The sequence below is a fragment of the Mytilus edulis genome, chromosome 4 (assembly GCF_963676685.1).
Source record: "Mytilus edulis chromosome 4, xbMytEdul2.2, whole genome shotgun sequence".
Classification (NCBI taxonomy): Eukaryota; Metazoa; Mollusca; class Bivalvia; order Mytilida; family Mytilidae; genus Mytilus; species Mytilus edulis.
The window spans coordinates 25,011,527-25,032,701 of NC_092347.1; the positions used below are offsets into that span (position 1 = coordinate 25,011,527).

The following is a 21,175-nucleotide window of genomic DNA, read 5'->3' on the forward strand; positions in this document are numbered from 1 at the left end:
TAAATAGTGTCTAGTTATGAATATTTTGAACTTGCTGTCTATTTGTAAAATATCTTTTTGGGGAAAATTTTTCTAATTTTGCAATAAACTATGGGAAAATGTCCACTTTATTACGATTTCAACATGTTTATGACCACCACAGTGTCATCAGAACTGAAATGTCTGTTTGACAGTGTCCAGATTAGAACCTTTTCCTCACTCAAAAGAATAATAAAAAATTGAAAGGATTGAAGAATTTTTTTTATTTTTTCAAATTTAATGGAGCAGATGAAACCTCCTTTGATTGAATCTGGACCAAGACTGTAATACCTCTTGCCTAAAATATATGTCACTGTGTACTGACAAACTAACATATCTATATGATATGTAGGTGAAATATAATACAATGACTTATTCATGAATCAAATAATTTTTGACTTCATTAAGGGAGATAATTTTTACACCAATGTGTTAAATTAAGGGGAGATAAACAGTATACTTCTACAATTAACCAAATTTTCTTTTTTTTAAAGAGCAAGACAAATTTTGTTGTTTACCTCATATTTGTTAAAGAGTGAACTAAGGAAATGTCAGGAAACTTAAGATTTTTTTTAATATATATAAATTAGAGTGTCTATCCACCCTAATAACTATGACTGATATCTGATCAGGAAAATGGAATGGATTTGGTTAAAGTGAGTGTTTACAAAGAAATAACTGAAATGTTGCAGTGTTATCGTAAGTTGAAATGTTTGCGAGTTTTATAACTTACAAATTAAAGATGCCAGTTTGAAAGAGTTAAAAAAATAAATAAACAATATCTGAAAGATGGAAAGCAGATAAAAAATATTTGATTTAAAAGGATAGATAAAGGAACAGACAGATAGAAAGAAAGAAAGAATAGAAATAATACATAGAGGTGACATGAATTCTCTCTTAGCCATGTGCATAATGTCATGTGTCAAGGGGATGAAGAATGGTTTTGTAACATGGCATTTTTTAGCCAAAGTATGGTCCATATTAAGGACAAATGATGTAAAAATTAAAATTCATTATAAAATTGTATATATTGAAACACAATAATGGGGAAGAATGAACATACAAAGTTATTTCAACATGTCATCTCAATGTTAGACCTCTATTATATGAAAGACTAGTTTATCACTATATGAAAGTCTAGTAGACTGCTAGGATAGGAATGATATAATGTTAAATGAAGTGCTAGTTACCTGTTAGTTCTGGATATACTAGATTTCTGTGGGGCTCCTCTTTTATCACCAGCTGAAACAACATAAAAATGGATTTAAAATAATTGAAGAATGAAAGAAAGGACAGACAGACAGACCGAGAAAAAAAAACATAATGCCCTTAAGTGGGACATAAAAACTATTTACAATTTCTTGAGCATGGTAATAATGGTAAGAACAATAACTTATCATGGAATGCAGGAGGCTTTTTTTAAAAGTGTCAATATGGTCAACCTGTGGGCACTTATCAATATATGCCTTGAAAACAAAATAGTCAAAAGATGTCTATTGGGTATTTGGGTTGTTCAGTTCCAGTCTCATTTACATATATAATACACTGCACATCTCTGTTTATTCATACAAATGATTAAATTTATAATCTCTTGCAGAAATGAACTATATCATTCTCTGGTCATGTGTTAAAATTACTCTAATAGATTCAATAAAAGACTTGGCTAAGTTCTATACATATTATCTATATATTAGTATTCCTATAGGTGTATGTGTAACTTTAACACTTTGGAAACCTCTGGCCTCAATGATTTTCTTCTTAAATTACAGAACTGATCAAAACATAATTATGCAATTCATTGAAAGATTAAAAATTTCAAATCAGTATTAGATTCAAATTTGATACGGTTCGAATTCTTATAAAGTCATTTTCATCTACAAAAAACATGAATAGGGACTTATGATTAACAAACATAAGACTCAGCTGTTTTTATGAACTAGAATAACATTTAGATTAGATCTGTATAATTTTAAGCCAACATAGTTTAAAGTCCAACACAATTATGTATGTCTGTGTATATTCAAAGATCATATTTCACACCTGACCAAATCTTAGATCAAACATTTAAAATAACACTTTAATCTGTAGACTTATATTCCAGTCACAGAATAAAATGTCATGTACTGTTCAACAAGTAATCTTAGTATGACTGATTAAGTCAAGATTAAAACATTACCTAAAATAAAGACATGTCAATTAATTCAATTCTATTTTTATCTTAATAGCAAAATGACTAAGCTGGAATAACATTTTATCAAATCTTGAGAAAATATTTAAGAAAAATGTAATTGTTAAATAAACTGGTTGCAATAAATAAAGTGGAAATTAATGTTAACAGTTTAATAATAAAATATATAACTGTATGACTTGGCGTTATATAAAACTATTTTTTATCTCTCCCCAATAAGAGTTTATTTTGAAAGTCCACTTGTTAATTAAAGACAGTGCAAAACTTTCAGGGTACCAACCATTCTAATCCAAAAAATAAACCTTCTCCAAATAACTGTGACCAGTCGATTTTGTTCCATGTTTTTATAACTCATTGTTACATATATATTTATAGGTTAATGTTGAATTAGTATGCAGAACACATTTTGTTACATTTGTAAATCTAATAGATGGTGTTTGCATAAAACAGTTAAAAAGTATGGCAATCTCATTTACTGACTGGAAACTTGTTCAAAATGTAGCAACACGTTAATAATGCAACATATAAAATAGTGACAAACATTTACAGATATTTTATTTTTAACCAGTAGCTTTACTTATTTAGGATCATGTAGCCCTTGAGCTTCATTTTTTCTCATAAACTGTGATTACAGTTAACAAATTAACACATATATACGCATGTAGTCAGATTATTAAAAAAATGTTGTTAACCAACAGTAAGGTCTATGAGTCGCCAAAAAAACCTTGGTGCAACAAACATAAAAGAGATGCAAAGGGTGAAAGCTGTTGAAAATTGACTACTCAATTGTTATGTACATTTGCTCCAAACATGGTCTATGTACATATATTATAAGTATAGATGGTCATAAGAACTAGAGTATATAAACTATTATTTCTACAAAGAAAAGATCAAATTAATGTTCTTTCATTAACTACAGCTACATGTATCAACTGGACAGGATCGACTTAGGTCTTAGTAATGTTGCAAAGTGTCTGTACAGCAAGTATCACTGGTCTGTTTTAATTTAAGTGAATAACACATTTTAGCAACAGTGACTCTAAGGTTAACACACAACTTTACATTTAAGGCGCAGTACACCTCCAATATAAGTAACATAAATATATATATCTAAGCCACTGCAGCTACATGTATGTAAGAGCTCCCACTAATTGGAGGATAATTGTGATGCACCAAATTAATTTCACAGTTAGTTTAGATTACATGCTTTGATTTCACCCCTTACAATTTTGGGCTCTTTCTTCTTTTTTCTTCTGCTTCCTCTCTGTGCAAAGACATTAACTTTTGTAAAATTGTTTATGTGTATTATGAGAATTATAAACACTGATAAATTGTGAAAGTCATGTGTCCACTGTCAGATCTATATGTGCTTCTATTAAAAAAGTAAATGCTGGTAGTTGACATGTCACTAAGAAAATAAAATACAATATCTTTTAAAAAAAAACTCAATGTTGGTCAATAAACCATAAAAATGAGGTACAGGTCAGGTAATCTCTGTCATATAAACAAAGACTTAACAAATCTTTTAGAAGACCAAATATAGATGACTTACTAACAGGAACTAAACCTGCCATCCCGAATATGTCACACAAAAATAGCATTGATTTATCAAACAAATGGACAATGGAAATTAGATGATGGAAAAAGAGTTATGGAACATTTTTAAATTCAGACAACAAGGCATCAGAATACAGAATATATAACCTATCTTTTGAAATGTAATAGGCCTTATACAAAACTGTGCAGACAATATGCCATCAGTAAGCAAACACACGTCTCGATCTGTTTTTTCTTCCATTATAGACAATCTGTATGACTAAACTATTCACATGTCAAATTATGGTTCCAGCAAAGGTAAGCAATTCTGTATTAAAGGGAACTTTACAAATATTTTGGGCACTGTACTGTCATATCTTTCACTCTAAATAAAATGATATTTTCTAATTATGCACTGTACATGTGAAAAGCTTCATTATTATCAGAATATAAATTCTATAATCAATCATTTCCTGAAAATGAGTACATACAATGCAGCATTCAAGAAATGTGTCAATGCTGCTTGATAAATGAGTATATATTGATACAAAGTTAGGCTAGAGTATTTCAATGCTTTGGATGCTTGTGAAAATTTCACTGTTAAAAAAATGACTTTTATTTAATAAAAGTAGTGTTATGCTATAAGCATTGTGTTGTGCTGTTAAAAGTATGTGTCAACAATCTGGCAAGTGGTCAAATTTAGCATAATGTAGACTAGTGGTCAATTACAATGTTATTTTAACCTTAATTTTAATAACAGTTTTTCTTTTAATTTACACTAATGGTAAACATCCATGAAAACTCAAATTGTTCTGTGGTAAATGAAAATTGTTCTGTGGTAAATAAAAATTGTTCTGTGGTAAATAAAAATTGTTCTGTGGTAAATGAAAATTGTTCTGTGGTAAATGAGAAATATCTGTAACTTTTTTTTAGCAATAAGTCATTATAAGTGTGAGTAAATTCAAATTAATTTGCTGTTAACTCATATCTGTAGTCCAATCATGTATATTCTAATAAATGATGTTTTGTTAATGATTTCTTTTTCAGTCAACTTTAGATGACACGTAATTATATTATGAGTATCCAACTTTAAAGTAGTAAACATGGTTAATGTGAAGAAGAAAATACAGAGACCAACAAACAAGACAATTAAGTCTCAATGTTCACGATAAACCACAAACCCTACAACTCTGGCCAGTTAAAATATTGGTGGGCCAATCAAAGGCTATATAAATTTATAGAAATCTTGTGAAAGAGTGATTTTTAGGCTTGCAATTCACAAACAATTTCATGAATATTAAGGTCTATGATATATTATTGGAATTTGGAAATCAAATACAATCAAACTGGATAACATAGAGCATTTAATATAGTCTTAATTTTCCTATAACTCTTGCCAATAACTTGTAAAACAAAAATGCAAAAGTGATGATATTAACAAATAAAATAAAGGAACTCAAAGGTTAAAAATAAATAGATTGAGGAGCAACAATCACCGAACTGGCAACACAGCAAACAGAAGTATTATATTGTATATACCTGGATAGCCTGTTATTGAAAATATAACTTACAATATTAATATGTAATATACTTGATACTGTAACATGTATACTAATTCTATGTTGTTTACATGAATCATGTTATTTTACAATATGCTTAATAGATCCTGATTTATTCACATGCATACAAAAATCACAGATATCTTCTTTTAACAACATACAAACTACTTTTGTAAAAAATCTATTCATAAATTTTCTTGTAAGTGGTATATTCTACATAGATTTTTAATTTGTTGCACTGAGCTATTATAATCGAATATTAAGATTTGAAAAAACAGCAGAAATTATAAATTTTTTCTACTTTAGTTCTGAATTACTTTTATTCCCAAAGATACAGTTTGTAGATGCAAAGGAGTCATTGAAAAGGAGAATATCACCCTTTTGGTCGTTTCAAAATATAATCTCTATCTATAGATAAATTATCTCCCCTTAAAAGCCTTAGGTTAACCATGGCAGTGTTCTAGTTTGGATTTGAGGACAAATGGGACACAGTTTCAAGATCAAGGGGACATAAGCATGATTTCTTTCCTTCAAAAAGGACAATTTGATCATGTTTTATTCTATTTAAAATAATTGAATAAATTAGTGCAATTTTCTTTGATTTTTAGTATCTTCTGATTGTAAAAAGCATTTTCCATTTGCAAAAATGTTTTTTGATTTCTTTTGAGTAATTACATTTTCTTTTCTTTTGGCATGTTCAACTTGATTTGTGAAACAAAAAGGCACCTATTAGAAGAACTATTAAGGGCAGATAAAGACACAAAAGAGACAGGGGGAGCTGTACCCTCTGTTTTGGGCTAATCAACTGAACACTGCATGCATATAAACTCACTATTAGCATTAGAAACCGAAATAAGAAACTTCACATAGAATTAAATGGGTGCTACCATATTTATTACAAATGATAGAACAAAATTTAAAGCAAATGTAAATATTCCGTTTGGAAATGCCTTTTCAATCCAAACAAAAGCTCTTATCACATGTATTAGGCAAAGCAGGGTAATTACATGTAACTTGAAAAATTAAACTTTTTAGAAGAAAAATTTATGAAGAGATTCCACACCAACCATGCATGTCTGCAATAACTAATTAAACTAAAGCCTTCACATCTATCTGTGTAAAAAATGTTTACCACTTGAGGTTAGTTTCTTGGTGATTTTTGGATACTTGGCAAATTTGACATAGTAATAAGACTCATATTCCATAATAATGGTCTCCAGATCAATGTTGTCACACACTTCATATTTGTTAACGTCTAAATTAGTTTCTCTTCCTAAGGCTTGTGCTGCTTCCACATATCTGCAAAAAAAAATCCCTTCATTATAATAACAATACATTTTTGTTAAACCTTTTTAAAGTCATATTTGGTTGTGATGCATCCAAATATTAAACAAACTTTGATCTTGGAGGGTCATACTATAATTATGTTGTGCCAATTAATTTGCAATTGAATTGGTAACATGCATCTACATGTATTATAACATTTATAATATTTATATATTTATATACATATCTTAAACCACTTATTTTGTCTTTGAAGAATTTATTAACTTAGGTTTACATTGATGGAAAGCAGGTGATTATTATTTTTTCCTAAAATGGGGTGAAATAAGGACTGTACAGTGATTTAAACAATTATTTCATTAATGTCACTAAATACATTTACCATTAATAAATTTGAATGAAACATACCCTTCTTCATACATATAATTAAGTACCAGGATTAACAGATTCTTCTTTCTGGTATCTGTTCGTAACTCATCCTGAAAGCAAAAAGAAGTCAAAAGTATAACATAATTTTCTATTTATAATACTCATTAACATTTCAGATATGATTTACATGTACATGATGTATAATGTCACATTTAAGTGCATATTGATAAATAACATTCATTAACTGTAAAATCTAGCAGTCAAATGCCTGAATGAATACATACCAATTCAATATGTAATAAATAATAACAGAAGAACATAAATGCAAGCTTAACTACGTAATACTATGTGTTTTCTTATGATAGTAATTCAATGTGCTAAAATTGAAATGTTCTACAAAAATCAACAATTCAATTTAGAATCATAACACACATCTTAGATCATGAAAATGTTGGTTAGGTTAGTGTTGTTAGGAATAAGTAAGGCTTTAATTTTATGTGCAGTATTTTGAAGTATATATAGAACATTAAGAAGGTGGTAAAGGGGGATCTGAAAACCTAAACACTTGAAATAAACATGGCAAAAGCGTTGCACAGAAAATATAAATCAGGTAAGACTAGCACGAGAAAAAAGTACAAGAAATTATTACTCGGGAGATCATGCAGTCATTATTAACGGACCCTGTTGTCGCCTTTTAGTGTCTGCTAGTTGTATTTAATTTGAAAAAAAATAGTGATAGCAACTTGATATCCTTTAAAAGTAATAAAACAATGAACAGGCTGACGTTGAATGTAGAATTAAAGAGAACCTACACAAAACACAGAAAATAAACATTGGGAAACATGGAGCACGCACGTCAAACCAAACATGAGAAAATGAGAAATAAAATGTAAAAACATGTAAAATAAAAGGCCAAAATAGCCCTTTACCACCCTCTATATATATATATATATGTGTATGAAACAGGGTGAAGTAATTATTCCATCTAATGTTACAGAGCCTTTTAAAAATGTTACAACAAAATTGTCTTTAATTAATCAATACATAGATGAAACAACCAATAGGCCAAACCGTTCCACTGTACCCCTGTGACTCTGCAGGTTTGCTCTGAATAACTGAGGGATAATAGACAACTTTTAAGTTTGATGCATTTCCGCCAAAAACTCTGGTTTACGAGAACATCATTCGTGCATTTAGGGGTATCATCACTTTTGTTCCCATGTTGAGCAATCGGTTGGAAAACTATGATGCTATATTGCACAAATTATTCGCCAAATTGAATTCTTATACATGTAATTGACAATCAGCACTACTGTCATTAGGAAATTGTGATCAAGTACATGTACCTACCGAGCAAACTTTATTTCTAGTTTATCATGCACAATGACGATCACTAAAACGTTTGAAGAACGTTAATAGTGCAGGGATACAGGCAATCCCCTCTATCCGGTAAATAACGTCATAATGGCGCGCATAATTGACAGAGTTTTTTTTCAGAGACGGACAAACTCGCAAAAGGTCTATTGTAAGTTCAGTAAATTTTGGCTTTACAGAAAAAAATGCTGTAAACTGAACCTGGATGCCTTAAAGTAGAAAATACATCATATTGCAGTTCTCTGTTAACATTGGGTTTTGCAATTATAATATTATTGGTGGACTCAGCACAGCAGTCAGCCCTCAAACACTTGCGGCTCATCCAAAAACATTTCTTTAAAATACCATCTTTAATAATAGATAATTACCGCTTCTCTTGCTTGATTTGCAGTACGAATAGTTTGATAGCTTAATTCCGACATTGTACCAGTCATTTTCAAGTTCCTTTAGTTGAGAACATTTTTCCAATACAGACACTCATCCGGTCGCGAAGAATAACAAATATGGTGGAAGTCTGGTAACGTAAAGTTCTCGTAGGATGGTATTTCATTTTTATTTTGTTCATACGTAACTTTTATTTGTATTTAAGTATTTTTGAGCTAAAAATCTTGAAAAAGTGATGTTAAAATAATTTTTATAAGAAAATATACATATTAATTCAAAGAAAAAATTCTTTATCGAATAAGCGTTTTAATGAACACAAATTATAGTTATATTGAGCAGGAGGTCAAAAGAACCGTTAAGTCTGCATCATTCAAACGCTTATAAACAAAGAGCACCTGTCAAAGCATAATTATCTGTATTTCTACAGCAATTTAGTTTTACTAATGTATGTCTTCTGTTAAAATATTGTCAAATTGATTGATTATATGTACAGTTTTCTCATGAATCTCTTACCTACCTGTAAATTTTCACAGTAAACACTAAACATAGTTTTTGTCACTTAAACTCAGACAGTCCAACCATGGAAGTCTTATAATGAAACTCAGTGACATGAAATACTGGTATCAGGTCTGTTCGCTCCCAAAACACATTGACACCCTACACATTTGCACCCCACACGTTTTCCTCTAGGGTCCATTCACATATTTTTTTTATTAAAAAAACTGGTTGAATAAATATGAGGCAGGCATAACCTGTAAATACACCTTATCGCTAATCCGGACTGACCCGGCCGCTTGAACTTTGACGCATACAACAATCACTTTTCCATTGTTGCGTCAGATATTTTGTTTTAAGACGTCAAATTTTACGGGAACATGTGTGATATCCAGTAATGGCGGACAAATAGCGATAAGGTGTATGGGGACGAAGTCTGTATGCATATTATTTTTGTAACTTAAATATTTGTTAAAAAAAAGAAACTGAAATAACGTAATGTTTCTGATTACGGTTCTGTTGTAAGGGATTTTAGTTGTGACGTTTTTTAAGTTATGACGTCATATGCAATGTAAACAAAGAAATGCTATCATAAGGTAACATTTTTTCATATCAAGGAATTATTAAAAATGAAATTGGTATTGCGTTCCTTCTTATTTTATACTAGACTGATAAATATATATTTTACTCAAAGTTTCATACAAACGAGACCGGAAAAAGGAAGTACATTGTAGATTTCTCCGCAGATGCGGGAATTCAAAACATGACATTCAAAAAATTGAACGATTTTGAGTTCATTAATACATGTACAATGAAAATTTCGGGAAAATTTTCCCGATTTTTTTCTTTTTTTTCTTGATTTTTCTACTGTTATTTGGGACCTCGTCCCCATATTAGATGTATACTTTAAAACATTTTATATGCTCGTGAATAAAAACTGGTTCAGACCTATAATCCGATAGATCAGTAGTTCAACAGTCTTAAAATCCATAAATCCTATAGTCAAACAGCATGATTGTCCACGTGCGGTCACTTGTCTGTAATGAAAAATGTTAGAAGATGTAACAAAAGAAAATAAACAAAACGACAATAATACATAAATAACAGACAACTACCAGTTAATTATAACTGAAATGCCAGCTCCAGACCTCAATTAAACTGATTGAAAGATTATGTCTTCATCATATGAATATCAGGCACAATCCCTCCCGTTAGGGGTTTAGTATCATACTATCATACAATATATGAGAAGAATATATAACCCGTGTCATGCCAACAACTGTTTTAAAAAAAATTAGATGTGTTTAGTTCCGATGCAGAGACCCTCTATATTATATAGACATGTAAAGTTTGTAAATTGATATATTTTTTTGGGTGCAGGTCGTTTCGTAACTTGATCATTTCGTAACTAGTTGATTCGTAACTAACAAGTTCATTTTGTAACTGCAACGTTTCGTAACCCTATAACAATATATGACAAGGCCGAAAAAAAAATATATGTCTGTTTACGGTTAACCTTACCGACCCTACTTTTGAGCGCTGACCCTAATTCATTTTATTTCCTGGTAAAGTAAAAAATAAACTGAACTCTTGTCAAAAGTGAAGTTAGTGTTGCCAATAATATAAAATCAATTGCCTGATACATCCCAATTGTAATATATTTGCTATGTAATAATACAATCCAGTTTCTATAACTAATTTATTAACAAGTACATCGTTTGATGGTCAGACTACAGAATGACAACATTTGTATAAGAACTTCAATTGATCTATTGAATTATGTTTATTTAAGAACGTGCAGACATGTGAGAGTTGCTGATCTGTCAATTATAATTACTGTAACAGATGATACGGTAATAAAGTGCGGTGAACTTTATAACACCAATGTTCACAATCATGAATATGATAGCTGTTTTAAGGAAGTCACGACTCGTGTGATGAAATAAACACTTTGCCGCCATTTTTTCCAACCAATAACAAAGGGTAAAAATCCAATCATGAAAAATACGGGTAAACTAGGCCCATGATCAACTCAGACCATGACAGGACAAAACCGCATGACTCAAAATCATGTCACAAAAAATAAAATGAAAAAATTAAATAAAATGGAAATACTGACCTACCTACCCTATTTTTTTTCAATTATGTAACCTTAAACAGACATATATTTTTGGGGGGCCTAAAATGAGTTGTAAGGTTATGGAAAAAATGCCAATTAGCCAAGAATGAAGTCCGGATTGATTTTGGTATAAATTATTTCTGATCTATATAAAGAAACAACAAATACTTATATTACATAGCAGGAGATACAAACCAAACAGGTTGTGTAAATTGTAAACTGATTTACCAAGTTTTTAGCCACAGCAAGAAATCTTCAATTAAAAAATAAATACAAATATTTATACCCCTAAGGGGGTCTCATTGGGGGTTTCTGATCCCGGATCCCGCTTACTGTTTTGTCAGATTCCTGTATCCCGCTTATACTATGTGTGTAAGCAATTCTCTTTTTTTTTTAATTTCCCGTGTCCCACTAGACATCATTTCCCGTTTTCACGGCACAATAATTTGACTTTCATGTGTCAGCTTACAAAAAATTGGCAATCCCGCGTCATGCTTAGACCCCAATGAAACCCGCCTCTAAGACTTTCAATGAGGACTAATTTAAAGTCTTGAATTGTTGAGGGTTCTAACTATGTATTACTATACTGGATATTGGGGCCAAATTTTTAAATAGGTTTACATATACTAATAAGCTTATATGAAGACCATATCAATATCCTTTGCAGCCGCACGCCTTGTGTTGGATTATCGCAATAACAGACTGTTGGATAATTGGACCAAGGACCATCAGACTGTCTGAATTTAGGGGTGTTGGATTATAGCTACGCTCCCATCTAAAATTCGTGACTCAACTGATCTGACTGACAGATGGGTAAACAAATATCTATGGATGTACTACATAAAAAATAAAATTACATGAGTTGTAAAAGAATTAAACCAAAAATCTTTCAAAAGCAGCTGATCAATTAAATAATAGCCTTCTTTCAATTTATATATTCAGGTACATGCTACAATATAAAGTCAACTAATAAACCACCATTACAGTTGAACTAGAAGTAGAATTGAGGAGGTATTATGGTATAGATATGTGTACCTTCATTTGACCAATTGCTGATGTGAAGAATGTAAATTTTTACAACAGGTAAATTTTTAAGCTAATTTGCAATAATATTGTTTATATTGTGTCTTTCTATAGCAGTATACTACATGTATATATATTCCTTTTTTCAGAGTAAGACATAACACATAATCATAATTTAGAAATGCTGGCTTAAAGAACCCCTCTTATAATGATTTCAGACACTATCATTATTTTTGTTGGTAGATATTGAATATCTGTGACACAGCTGATGACAACAGCTTAGATTAATTCTCACATGGAGCTCAACCATCAGATGAACCCTTGTTTGAGTTTTTGTTCGTAAATGAAAGTTTATACTTACATGTATTGTAACTGAAGTCGAGATAAAACGTAATAAAACAGAGACCAAAAATGAACAACACTGACCAATAACACAACATCAAAGCAGCAAAATACTACATGTAGCTGATAATGAAAGTCATCAACACACGATAAAAAAACCCAATAATACTAAACTATTACACAAGTTAAGACCACAAAACACTGATCATCTAAAGAAGGTAACAAATAAAGTACATAAGCATTATCTGAAGGAATAACACAGCAAAGACACAAAAAGAAACCAAAAATGATCTGATAATATAAACAAGTTTATAACTTTATTACTGATCAACCTGATTAACATTTTGAATGTATACATAACATTTATATTGTTTTATGTTTTAGATGAGATCATGGAAAATACAGTGGCTAAAAGAAAAGATGCATGTGTAGATTGTGAGTCTGCTTCACTGAAGAAGGCTAGACATTCATGGCAGGTGAAGAGAAGTGACAGAGAAGACATCTCAAGTGTTACTGACGTTGTAATCTGTGACAATATCTCATCATGTCAACATTGTAATTTAAGGGGAGATAAATCTCTTTGTCAGTGTAACCCAGATGTATCTTGTGTCAAATTCAATAAACCTGCAGAGATTTCTGAAAAAGACATGGACTGTTCATCATCAAATATGATGGCTCCTACATTTGTTAGACATGAGTCTCAAATAAACCAGGTAAAAAAGTATGACTATTCCGACCAAAAATCTGAAGGAACAACCAGCACACCATATTTACAGAACACAGTCTCATCAGCAATACCAGACTATTGTAGCAGTATTCATAACTTTTCTAGAACAAGTAGTCCAGTAAGTTCAAGTGGTAATTTTAGTTTTGATGGGCAGCAGATTCATCAAGATATGCAAAAAGAGGACGGTAGAACTTCTGTTTCAACAAATCTCTCCAACAGAACAAGCATACTTGCTCTCCCTTCTAGTAGTACTGTTGATCCAGAAATAGAAGAAGAGGGATTATTGATATCACATCGTCAACGTGAAGAAGAACTCAACTTGTACCTGAAACGATGGCAAAATCAACACATTGCAAAATCTATCGTAGACAATGCTATTAATAAAACACTTGAAGAAATGGGAGTGTCACCAGAACCACAACAGTTTGTAACAAATTTGATAGAAAGTCAAGGAATTTCTGAAGCTATAAAATTACAGGGATTGATTCCCCAGTCACAATGCAATCATTTAGGTCCAGTAGAGGTTTTATCAAACTTTGCTGAGTCAAACACTTATTTTATGTCATTAACAAATCAACAAATATCTAACAACATATCAGATGTCGGTTTAAATGCAGGTACATCCACAACAAACCATGACATATTGGACCATGCTGTTTCTGTTGCTATTGGCTCCAAGGGACTCATATTTCATGACCCAGGAAAATGATTTGTATTAGAGTAATAGTACAATCAAAGTATTAAAATGAAATGATATACAGTGTTGTACTGATAGCAAGGAGAATTTTTTTTATTGAATCAACATTGTATGATCTTGAATTTAACCCTGTATATAGGGCTGTTATATAAACATTGTACATGTACTCTTGCCAAGTTAACTCTACAAGCATACATTTTCTGTACTTGAGAAGTTTTGTAAAATTGAATTATAATGAATATCTTTAAAACGTCAAACCTTGATGTTTTGCTTTAAAAACCTTACTTATCATGAACTTTATTTTGAAGCTTAAATTATTGAAACAAAGTTATTGTAAATTTTGAGAAATGTGGCTTTGGTTTTACTTAGGTTTACTTAGGTTCTTTTACTGATACAGGAACTAAAGTTCCTCTTCATCAGTCTCTATATCTAAATCTTCTCCACTTTCAGTGATTGCTGATTTATAGTCTTTGTACACCATTGTTTGGTTCTCCAGTATTTGTCTAGTCTAATTTTAAATGTATTTGTGGTTGGTGATGTCACTTTAATTTCGGGTAGTGTATTCCATGTTCTCGCCACTCGTACAGTTAAGGCATCCCTCCTTAATTCTGTTCTTGCTCTCTGTGGAAATATTTTCAGACTGTTGCCGCGTACCCCTGTTCATGTAGTCATATCCTTCCATAATTTAACAAATTGTGCCGCCTCTTTATCATATTTTCCGTTCAGTATTTTATATAATTCAATCATGTCACCTCAGACCCGTCTAGAATTTAAAGATGGTAGTTTTAATTTTTGCAGTCTTTCTGAGTATGTTAAATTCTTTAATCCTGGTAGTTGTTTAGTTGCCCGGCGCTGCACATTCTCAATCATGTCAATATAATTTATTTTATATGGATGCCATATTGAGCTTGCAAACTCTAAATGTGTTCTTACGAGTGTCTTGTATAGTGGTACAAAGGTATCTGTATCTAATATTGGAAAGTCCTTCTCAGTATAAAGTTTAAATAACTTGCAACCTCATTCTTTAGCTTAAAATGTGTTAATATTCACTTTTAAATTTTAAGTATAATGTTAAATTTCTTTAAAATAAAGTTCCATTTAAAGCAGGTAATGCCTGGGTGTAAAATTTCAATTGATTATGCCTGTCCTACATTGTCTTAAGCAGAAGAATCTATGATTATTAGAAGGCAGCTTTGCATAATAAGTTAACTTTATATTGTTTCATGTACCAGTTATAAACTGATTTTTATCATTTTGCTAACACGAATATACTCACATTGTCATTCAAACAAACTGTCACTTACTTAATAAGTTGTAAAAATATGTAAAATATACTTGTAATGTTATGAAGTGCCATCCTTATATTAAAATGTACATAGACAAGCATGATACTATGACATTTTAGCATATTTCTATATTTAGAACACAATTTTTGTAATCAGCTTTCAGTAGAATAGTGCAGATACTAGTTTCTTATAACAACTTTTTACCAAATATGTGACTTGTCAGTGAGATAACACTAGTATATATATAGATTTAAATTTCAAAATTAGTTAATAATACGAACAGTGATAATTCTAGGGTAAAATGTTGGGGTGTTGATAGTATCTTTTGAATCATGTATTAGTTCTTAATAAAATAAAATAAGTATACATTATTAGTTTAGAGGACTCTTGATCAAGGTCAAAGCTATTAGAAATAGACAGAAATATCTTATTTGATATATATGATCATGCATTAAATGTTTTTGGATTACTCCTCACAAGGAGAAACCACACAGCTACTTGTCCAAAGATAACTCTCACAAGGAGAAACCACACAGCTACTTGTCCAAAGATAACTCCTCACAAGGAGAAACCACACAGCTACTTGTCCAAAGAAGAAAAAATCATGTACATCATAACAATATCAATGTTTTATAATGAAAATGAGGCCATGGTAAGATAATTTCTTTCAGACAGACATGTATACCTTACAATTGTCACAAACACCAAACATAGCTGACCTATTGTTATTAGTATTTTGAAAATCAACCAAAACACAAAAGCCTAACACTGACCATTAACCATGAAAATGAGGTTAAGGTCAGATGAAGTCTGCTAGACTGAAATGTATCCCATACAAAACATACATGTAGACCTACTGCTTATAGTATCTGAGAAACAGACCTAATCATGTAACTTTAATTTTGATCACTGATTCATGAAATGATTTAGAGTTCTGTCTGAGAGACATAGGCGTTGCAATGAACGAATATACCAAGTATAGTTATCTTGGGCCTACTTCGATTCGTCCAACTCAGGTTAGTAGAGTCTATCGAGTTTACTTGTCTGACAACCGCCCCCCTGAGTTTGACCTTTTGAACCTACCTGAGTTAACTCGACATCAACCCTGGGTCGGGGCAGGTTTAGTCAATTTTCAAGATGGTGTCAAGTAGTTGCAACAAATAAAATTGATACAAATAAACTGGTATTTGACAAAACACAGCCGAAGAATAAAGCTTACAAGGGGAATTTAGTATTGCCTGTATTTCAGAAACAGCCAATATTGTTCATGTGTATATCAGCTGTTGGTGGTGGTTAGAAATAAAATAGAAATTTTTTTTTTTTCTTTGAACAATTTTTTTTCAACTTTTTTAGCTCACCTGGCCCAAAGGGCCAAGTGAGCTTTTCTCATCACTTGGCGTCCGGCGTCTGGCGTCGTCGTCGTCCGTCGTCGTCGTCGTCCGTCGTCGTCGTCCTGCGTCCGGCGTTAACTTTTACAAAAATCTTCTCCTCTGAAACTACTAGACCAAATTTAACCAAACTTGGCCACAATCATCATTGGGGTATCTAGTTTAAAAATTGTGTCCGGTGACCCCGCCAACTAACCAAGATGGCCGCCATGGCTATAAATAGAACATAGGGGTAAAGTGCAGTTTTTGGCTTATAACTCAAAAACCAAAGCATTTAGGGCAAATCTGACATGGGATAATATTGTTAATCAGGTTAAGATCTATCTGCCCTGAAATTTTCAGATGAATCTGACATTCCGTTGTTAGGTTGCTGCCCCTGAATTGGTAATTTTAAGGAAATTTTGTTGTTTTTGGTTATTATCTTGAATATTATTTCAGATAGAGATAAACTGTAAAAGGCAATAATGTTCAGCAAAGTAAGATCTACAAATAAGTCAACATGACCAAAATGATCAGTTGACCACTTTAGGAGTTATTGCCCTTTATAGTCAATTTTTAACCATTTTTCGTAAATCTTGGTAATCTTTTAGAAAAATCTTCTCCTCTGAAACTGCTGGGCCAAATTATTTGAAACTTGGCCACAATCATCATTGGGGTATCTAGTTAAAAAATTGTGTCCGGTGACCCCGCCAACTAACCGAGATGACCGCCATGGCTATAAATAGAACATAGGGGTAAAATGCAGTTTTTGGCTTATAACTCAAAAACCAAAGGATTTAGAGCAAATCTGACATTGGGTAAAATTGTTAATCAGGTGAAGATCTATCTGCCCTGAAATTTTCAGATGAATTGGACAACCTGTTTTTGGGTTGCGGCCCCTGAATTGGTAATTTTAAGGAAATTTTGCTGTTTTTGGTTATTATATTGAATATTATTATAGATATAGGTAAACTGTAAACAGCAATAATGTTCAGCAAGGTCAGATTTACAAATAAGTCAGCATGACCAAAATGGTCAGTTGACCTCTTTAGGAGTTATTGCCCTTTAAAGTCAATTTTTAACCATTTTTCGTAAATTTTATATATCTTTTACTAAAATCTTCTTCTCTGAAACTGCTGTGCCAAATTGATTCAAACTATGCCACAATCATCTTTGGGGTTTCTTGTTTAAAAAATGTGTCCGGTGACCTGGCCATCAAACCAAGATGGCTGCCACGGCTAAAAATAGAACATAGGGGTAAAATGCAGTTTTTGGCTTATAACTCAAAAACCAAATAATTTAGAGAAAATCTGACTGAAGTAAAATTGTTAATCAGGTGAAGATCTATCTGCCCTGAAATTTTCAGATGAATTGGACAACCTGTTTTTGGGTTGCGGCCCCTGAATTGGTAATTTTAGGGAAATTTTGCTGTTTTTGGTTATTATATTGAATATTATTATAAATATAGGTAAACTGTAAACAGCAATAATGTTCAGCAAAGTAAGATCTACAAATAAGTCAACATGAACGAAATGGTCAATTGACCCCTGTAGGAGTTATTGACCTTTGTAGTCAATTTTCAATCTGCTTCCTTTGTTTAATATTCACATAGACCAAGGTGAGCGACACAGGCTCTTTAGAGCCTCTAGTTTTACTCACTAACAAACTATTTTTCAAAAGCAAACAGGATCAGGACTTTTCTTTGTGAAACACTGTGTAATTTTTTTTTAATTTAAATGCTCAGCAGAAACAATTTTTCACCTCCCTTATAATAGTCAACTCGATGGAAGAGTTTTGACTTCGATTCGGAACGTTTGCTCACATGCGCATTAGCACTGACCTTTCAACTAGAGCTAATCCTAGTTGGACGAATCGAAGTAGGCCTTACTAATCATAATAAGTGAGAAATTCATATGACAAAAAAAAATGTATTTTTTTTCAAGCAGTTACTGAATCATTTAAATGAGATCATAGACAATGGACATATAAAAGATGGAAACATCATAAGGTATCTATATACAAGGTATGACACATCCAGGGTTCTACCTTTCGTAATACATGTATTAAACTAAAATGTTATGCTGCTACAGCCTTGCATACTGTGACTTTTGTTGTATGCAAGACAATGAACAAAATATAGTTGACCTGTTACTTATAGTTATTGAGAGGACAAACCAATGAACCATGAAAAGAGGTGAAGGTCAGATGAAGCCTGCCAGACTGAGATCTACACCTTACATCCATTTAACACCAATTAAAGAACCTTAGTGAGCACGCTCACATACCCCACGTCCCCACATTGTCATTGGAGAAATTAAATAAGTATAAGAAGAAATATTGAATAATAATTTCCTGTCAATATACATAGTATGTCCTTATTATCTACAAAATTTCATGAAATTCTGTTGTGTGTTTTCAGAGGAGTTGAGATGACAAACTGTTGCAGAAGTACATTGAAGCAAATAAGTTCAAAGGGGCATAACACCTAGAAAAAAATTGAACCGTAATTTCCTGTCGATATGCACAACTTCATAGTATGTCCTTATTATCTACAAAGTTTCATGAAATTCTGTTGTGTGGTTTGAGAGGAGTTGCGATGACAAACTGTTGCAGTAGTACATTAAAGTAAATAAGTTCAAAGGGGCGTAACTCCTAGAAAAAAAATTGAATCGCAATTTCCCGTCGATAGCCACAACTACATAGTATGTCCTTATTATCTGAAAAGGTTTCGTGAAATTCTGTTGTGTGGTTTGAGAGGAGTTGCGATGACAAACTGTTGCAGTAATACATTAAAGTAAATAAGTTCAAAGGGGCGTAACTCCTAGAAAAAAAATTATATCGCAATTTCCCGTCGATATGCACAACTACATAGTATGTCCTTATTATCTGAAAAGGTTTCGTGAAATTCTGTTGTGTGGTTTGAGAGGAGTTGCGATGACAAACTGTTGCAGTAGTACATTAAAGTAAATAAGTTCAAAGGGGCGTAACTCCTAGAAAAAAAATTGAATCGCAATTTCCCGTCGATATGCACAACTACATAGTATGTCCTTATTATCTGAAAAGGTTTCGTGAAATTCTGTTGTGTGGTTTGAGAGGAGTTGCGATGACAAACTGTTGCAGTAATACATTAAAGTAAATAAGTTCAAAGGGGCGTAACTCCTAGAAAAAAAATTGTATCGCAATTTCCCGTCGATATGCACAACTACATAGTATGTCCTTATTATCTGAATAGGTTTCGTGAAATTCTGTTGTGTGGTTTGAGAGGAGTTGCGATGACAAGAAACAGGACTGACAGACGGACTGACGGACGGACGGACGGACGGACGGACTGACGGACGGACGGGTCAAAAACATTATACCCTCCGCAACTTCGTTGCGTGGGGTATAACTAGATGACCTACTACTTACAGTATTTGAAAAACAGACCAAAACACACACCTTGCAATCATTCATACACCACAAATAGTTGACCTACATGTACTGCTTAAAGTATCCGAGATACAGACCTCATAAAATTACTTAAATCTTGATCTCTGATCCATGATACGGTAGAGGTGAGACGAATCCTGTCTGACAGACATGTAGACATTCCAAGGATCTCAATACAAATAAATTTATCCTATTACTCAAAATGAGTAAGAAATTCACATTACAAAACAATATAAGCAATTGCTGAACAATGAAAATGAGGTCAAGGTCAATGGGCTTATGACACATGGAAACTTAGTGATAATAGACATCTATGTATACAAAGTATGAAGCATCTAGGTCTTCTTTCCCTTGAAATATAAAGCTTTTTACAAATAGCTTACACTGCTGCACACAGCCAGGTAGTAAGACCAATGTCTCACATTTTGTGACTTCTTTTGCTGGTAAGAAAAGTAAACAAAAACACTTCAACAAAATGTTATTCAAAAAAATTGTGCAGAATTAATCATTGTTACAAATAAAGGAATACTTGACATAAGTGAAGTTTTATCTTGTCCAGTACTATAGAAAAAAATTCACATAAAATTTCATTGCCTATAAGAAAAAAATAACCACTGGAAGTTAACCAATCAAATTTCACCCCTTATTTAACCTGTGTGCAAGCTGTAAAAGTCAAAGCTGCTTAGTAAACATGTATACTCAATTTTCAAAAATAGTCTATAGAAACCCCAAACAAAAAAAAAAAATGGTGCTTTGAAATGCCCAAGATATATGTTTATGACCCAAAAATATTTTACTGCATTAAAATGTAGGGTTAATTACTCACAACTGTCAAACTCTAGAGAATATTTTTTATGCCCCACCTACAATAGTAGGTTCTTGTTTCATGTAAGACTTGTGTCTATAAGCATGTAGAATCAAACACTTTCCCCCTATCAAAAAAGTTTGGAATAACATGATAAAAAAAATGTCTACTAA

General features: G+C 32.0%; 2 protein-coding genes across 11 annotated transcripts in view; one reads left to right on the top strand and one right to left on the bottom strand.

The window, feature by feature from the left end:
* The window catches only part of LOC139521766 (katanin p60 ATPase-containing subunit A-like 2), a 28,278-nt gene extending 19,428 nt beyond the window's left edge, over nt 1-8,850 (bottom strand). For all 9 annotated transcript variants that reach the window (XM_071315366.1, XM_071315365.1, XM_071315360.1 and 6 more), the window contains exons 1-4: nt 8,697-8,850; nt 6,994-7,064; nt 6,434-6,600; nt 1,209-1,260 (exon numbers count right to left, since the gene is read on the bottom strand). In XM_071315366.1, coding sequence (XP_071171467.1) covers nt 1,209-1,260; nt 6,434-6,600; nt 6,994-7,064; nt 8,697-8,762 — 356 coding nt within the window. In that variant the 5' untranslated portion in view covers nt 8,763-8,850. The remainder of the gene's footprint in view (nt 1-1,208; nt 1,261-6,433; nt 6,601-6,993; nt 7,065-8,696) is intronic.
* A 207-nt stretch (nt 8,851-9,057) lies between these two features.
* Nucleotides 9,058-15,775, top strand: LOC139521772 (uncharacterized). 2 transcript variants are annotated; one of them, XM_071315375.1, is made up of 3 exons: nt 9,058-9,157; nt 12,269-12,409; nt 13,076-15,775. In XM_071315375.1, exon 3 carries the CDS (start codon nt 13,084-13,086, stop codon nt 14,125-14,127), a length of 1,044 nt encoding a protein of 347 aa, XP_071171476.1. In that variant the 5' UTR covers nt 9,058-9,157; nt 12,269-12,409; nt 13,076-13,083; the 3' UTR covers nt 14,128-15,775. The 2 variants fall into 2 exon arrangements, with proteins under 2 accessions (XP_071171476.1, XP_071171477.1); XM_071315376.1 differs by lacking the exon at nt 9,058-9,157 and adding an exon at nt 12,593-12,688 and having other exon boundaries at nt 12,296-12,409.
* Nucleotides 15,776-21,175: the final 5,400 nt, after the last annotated feature.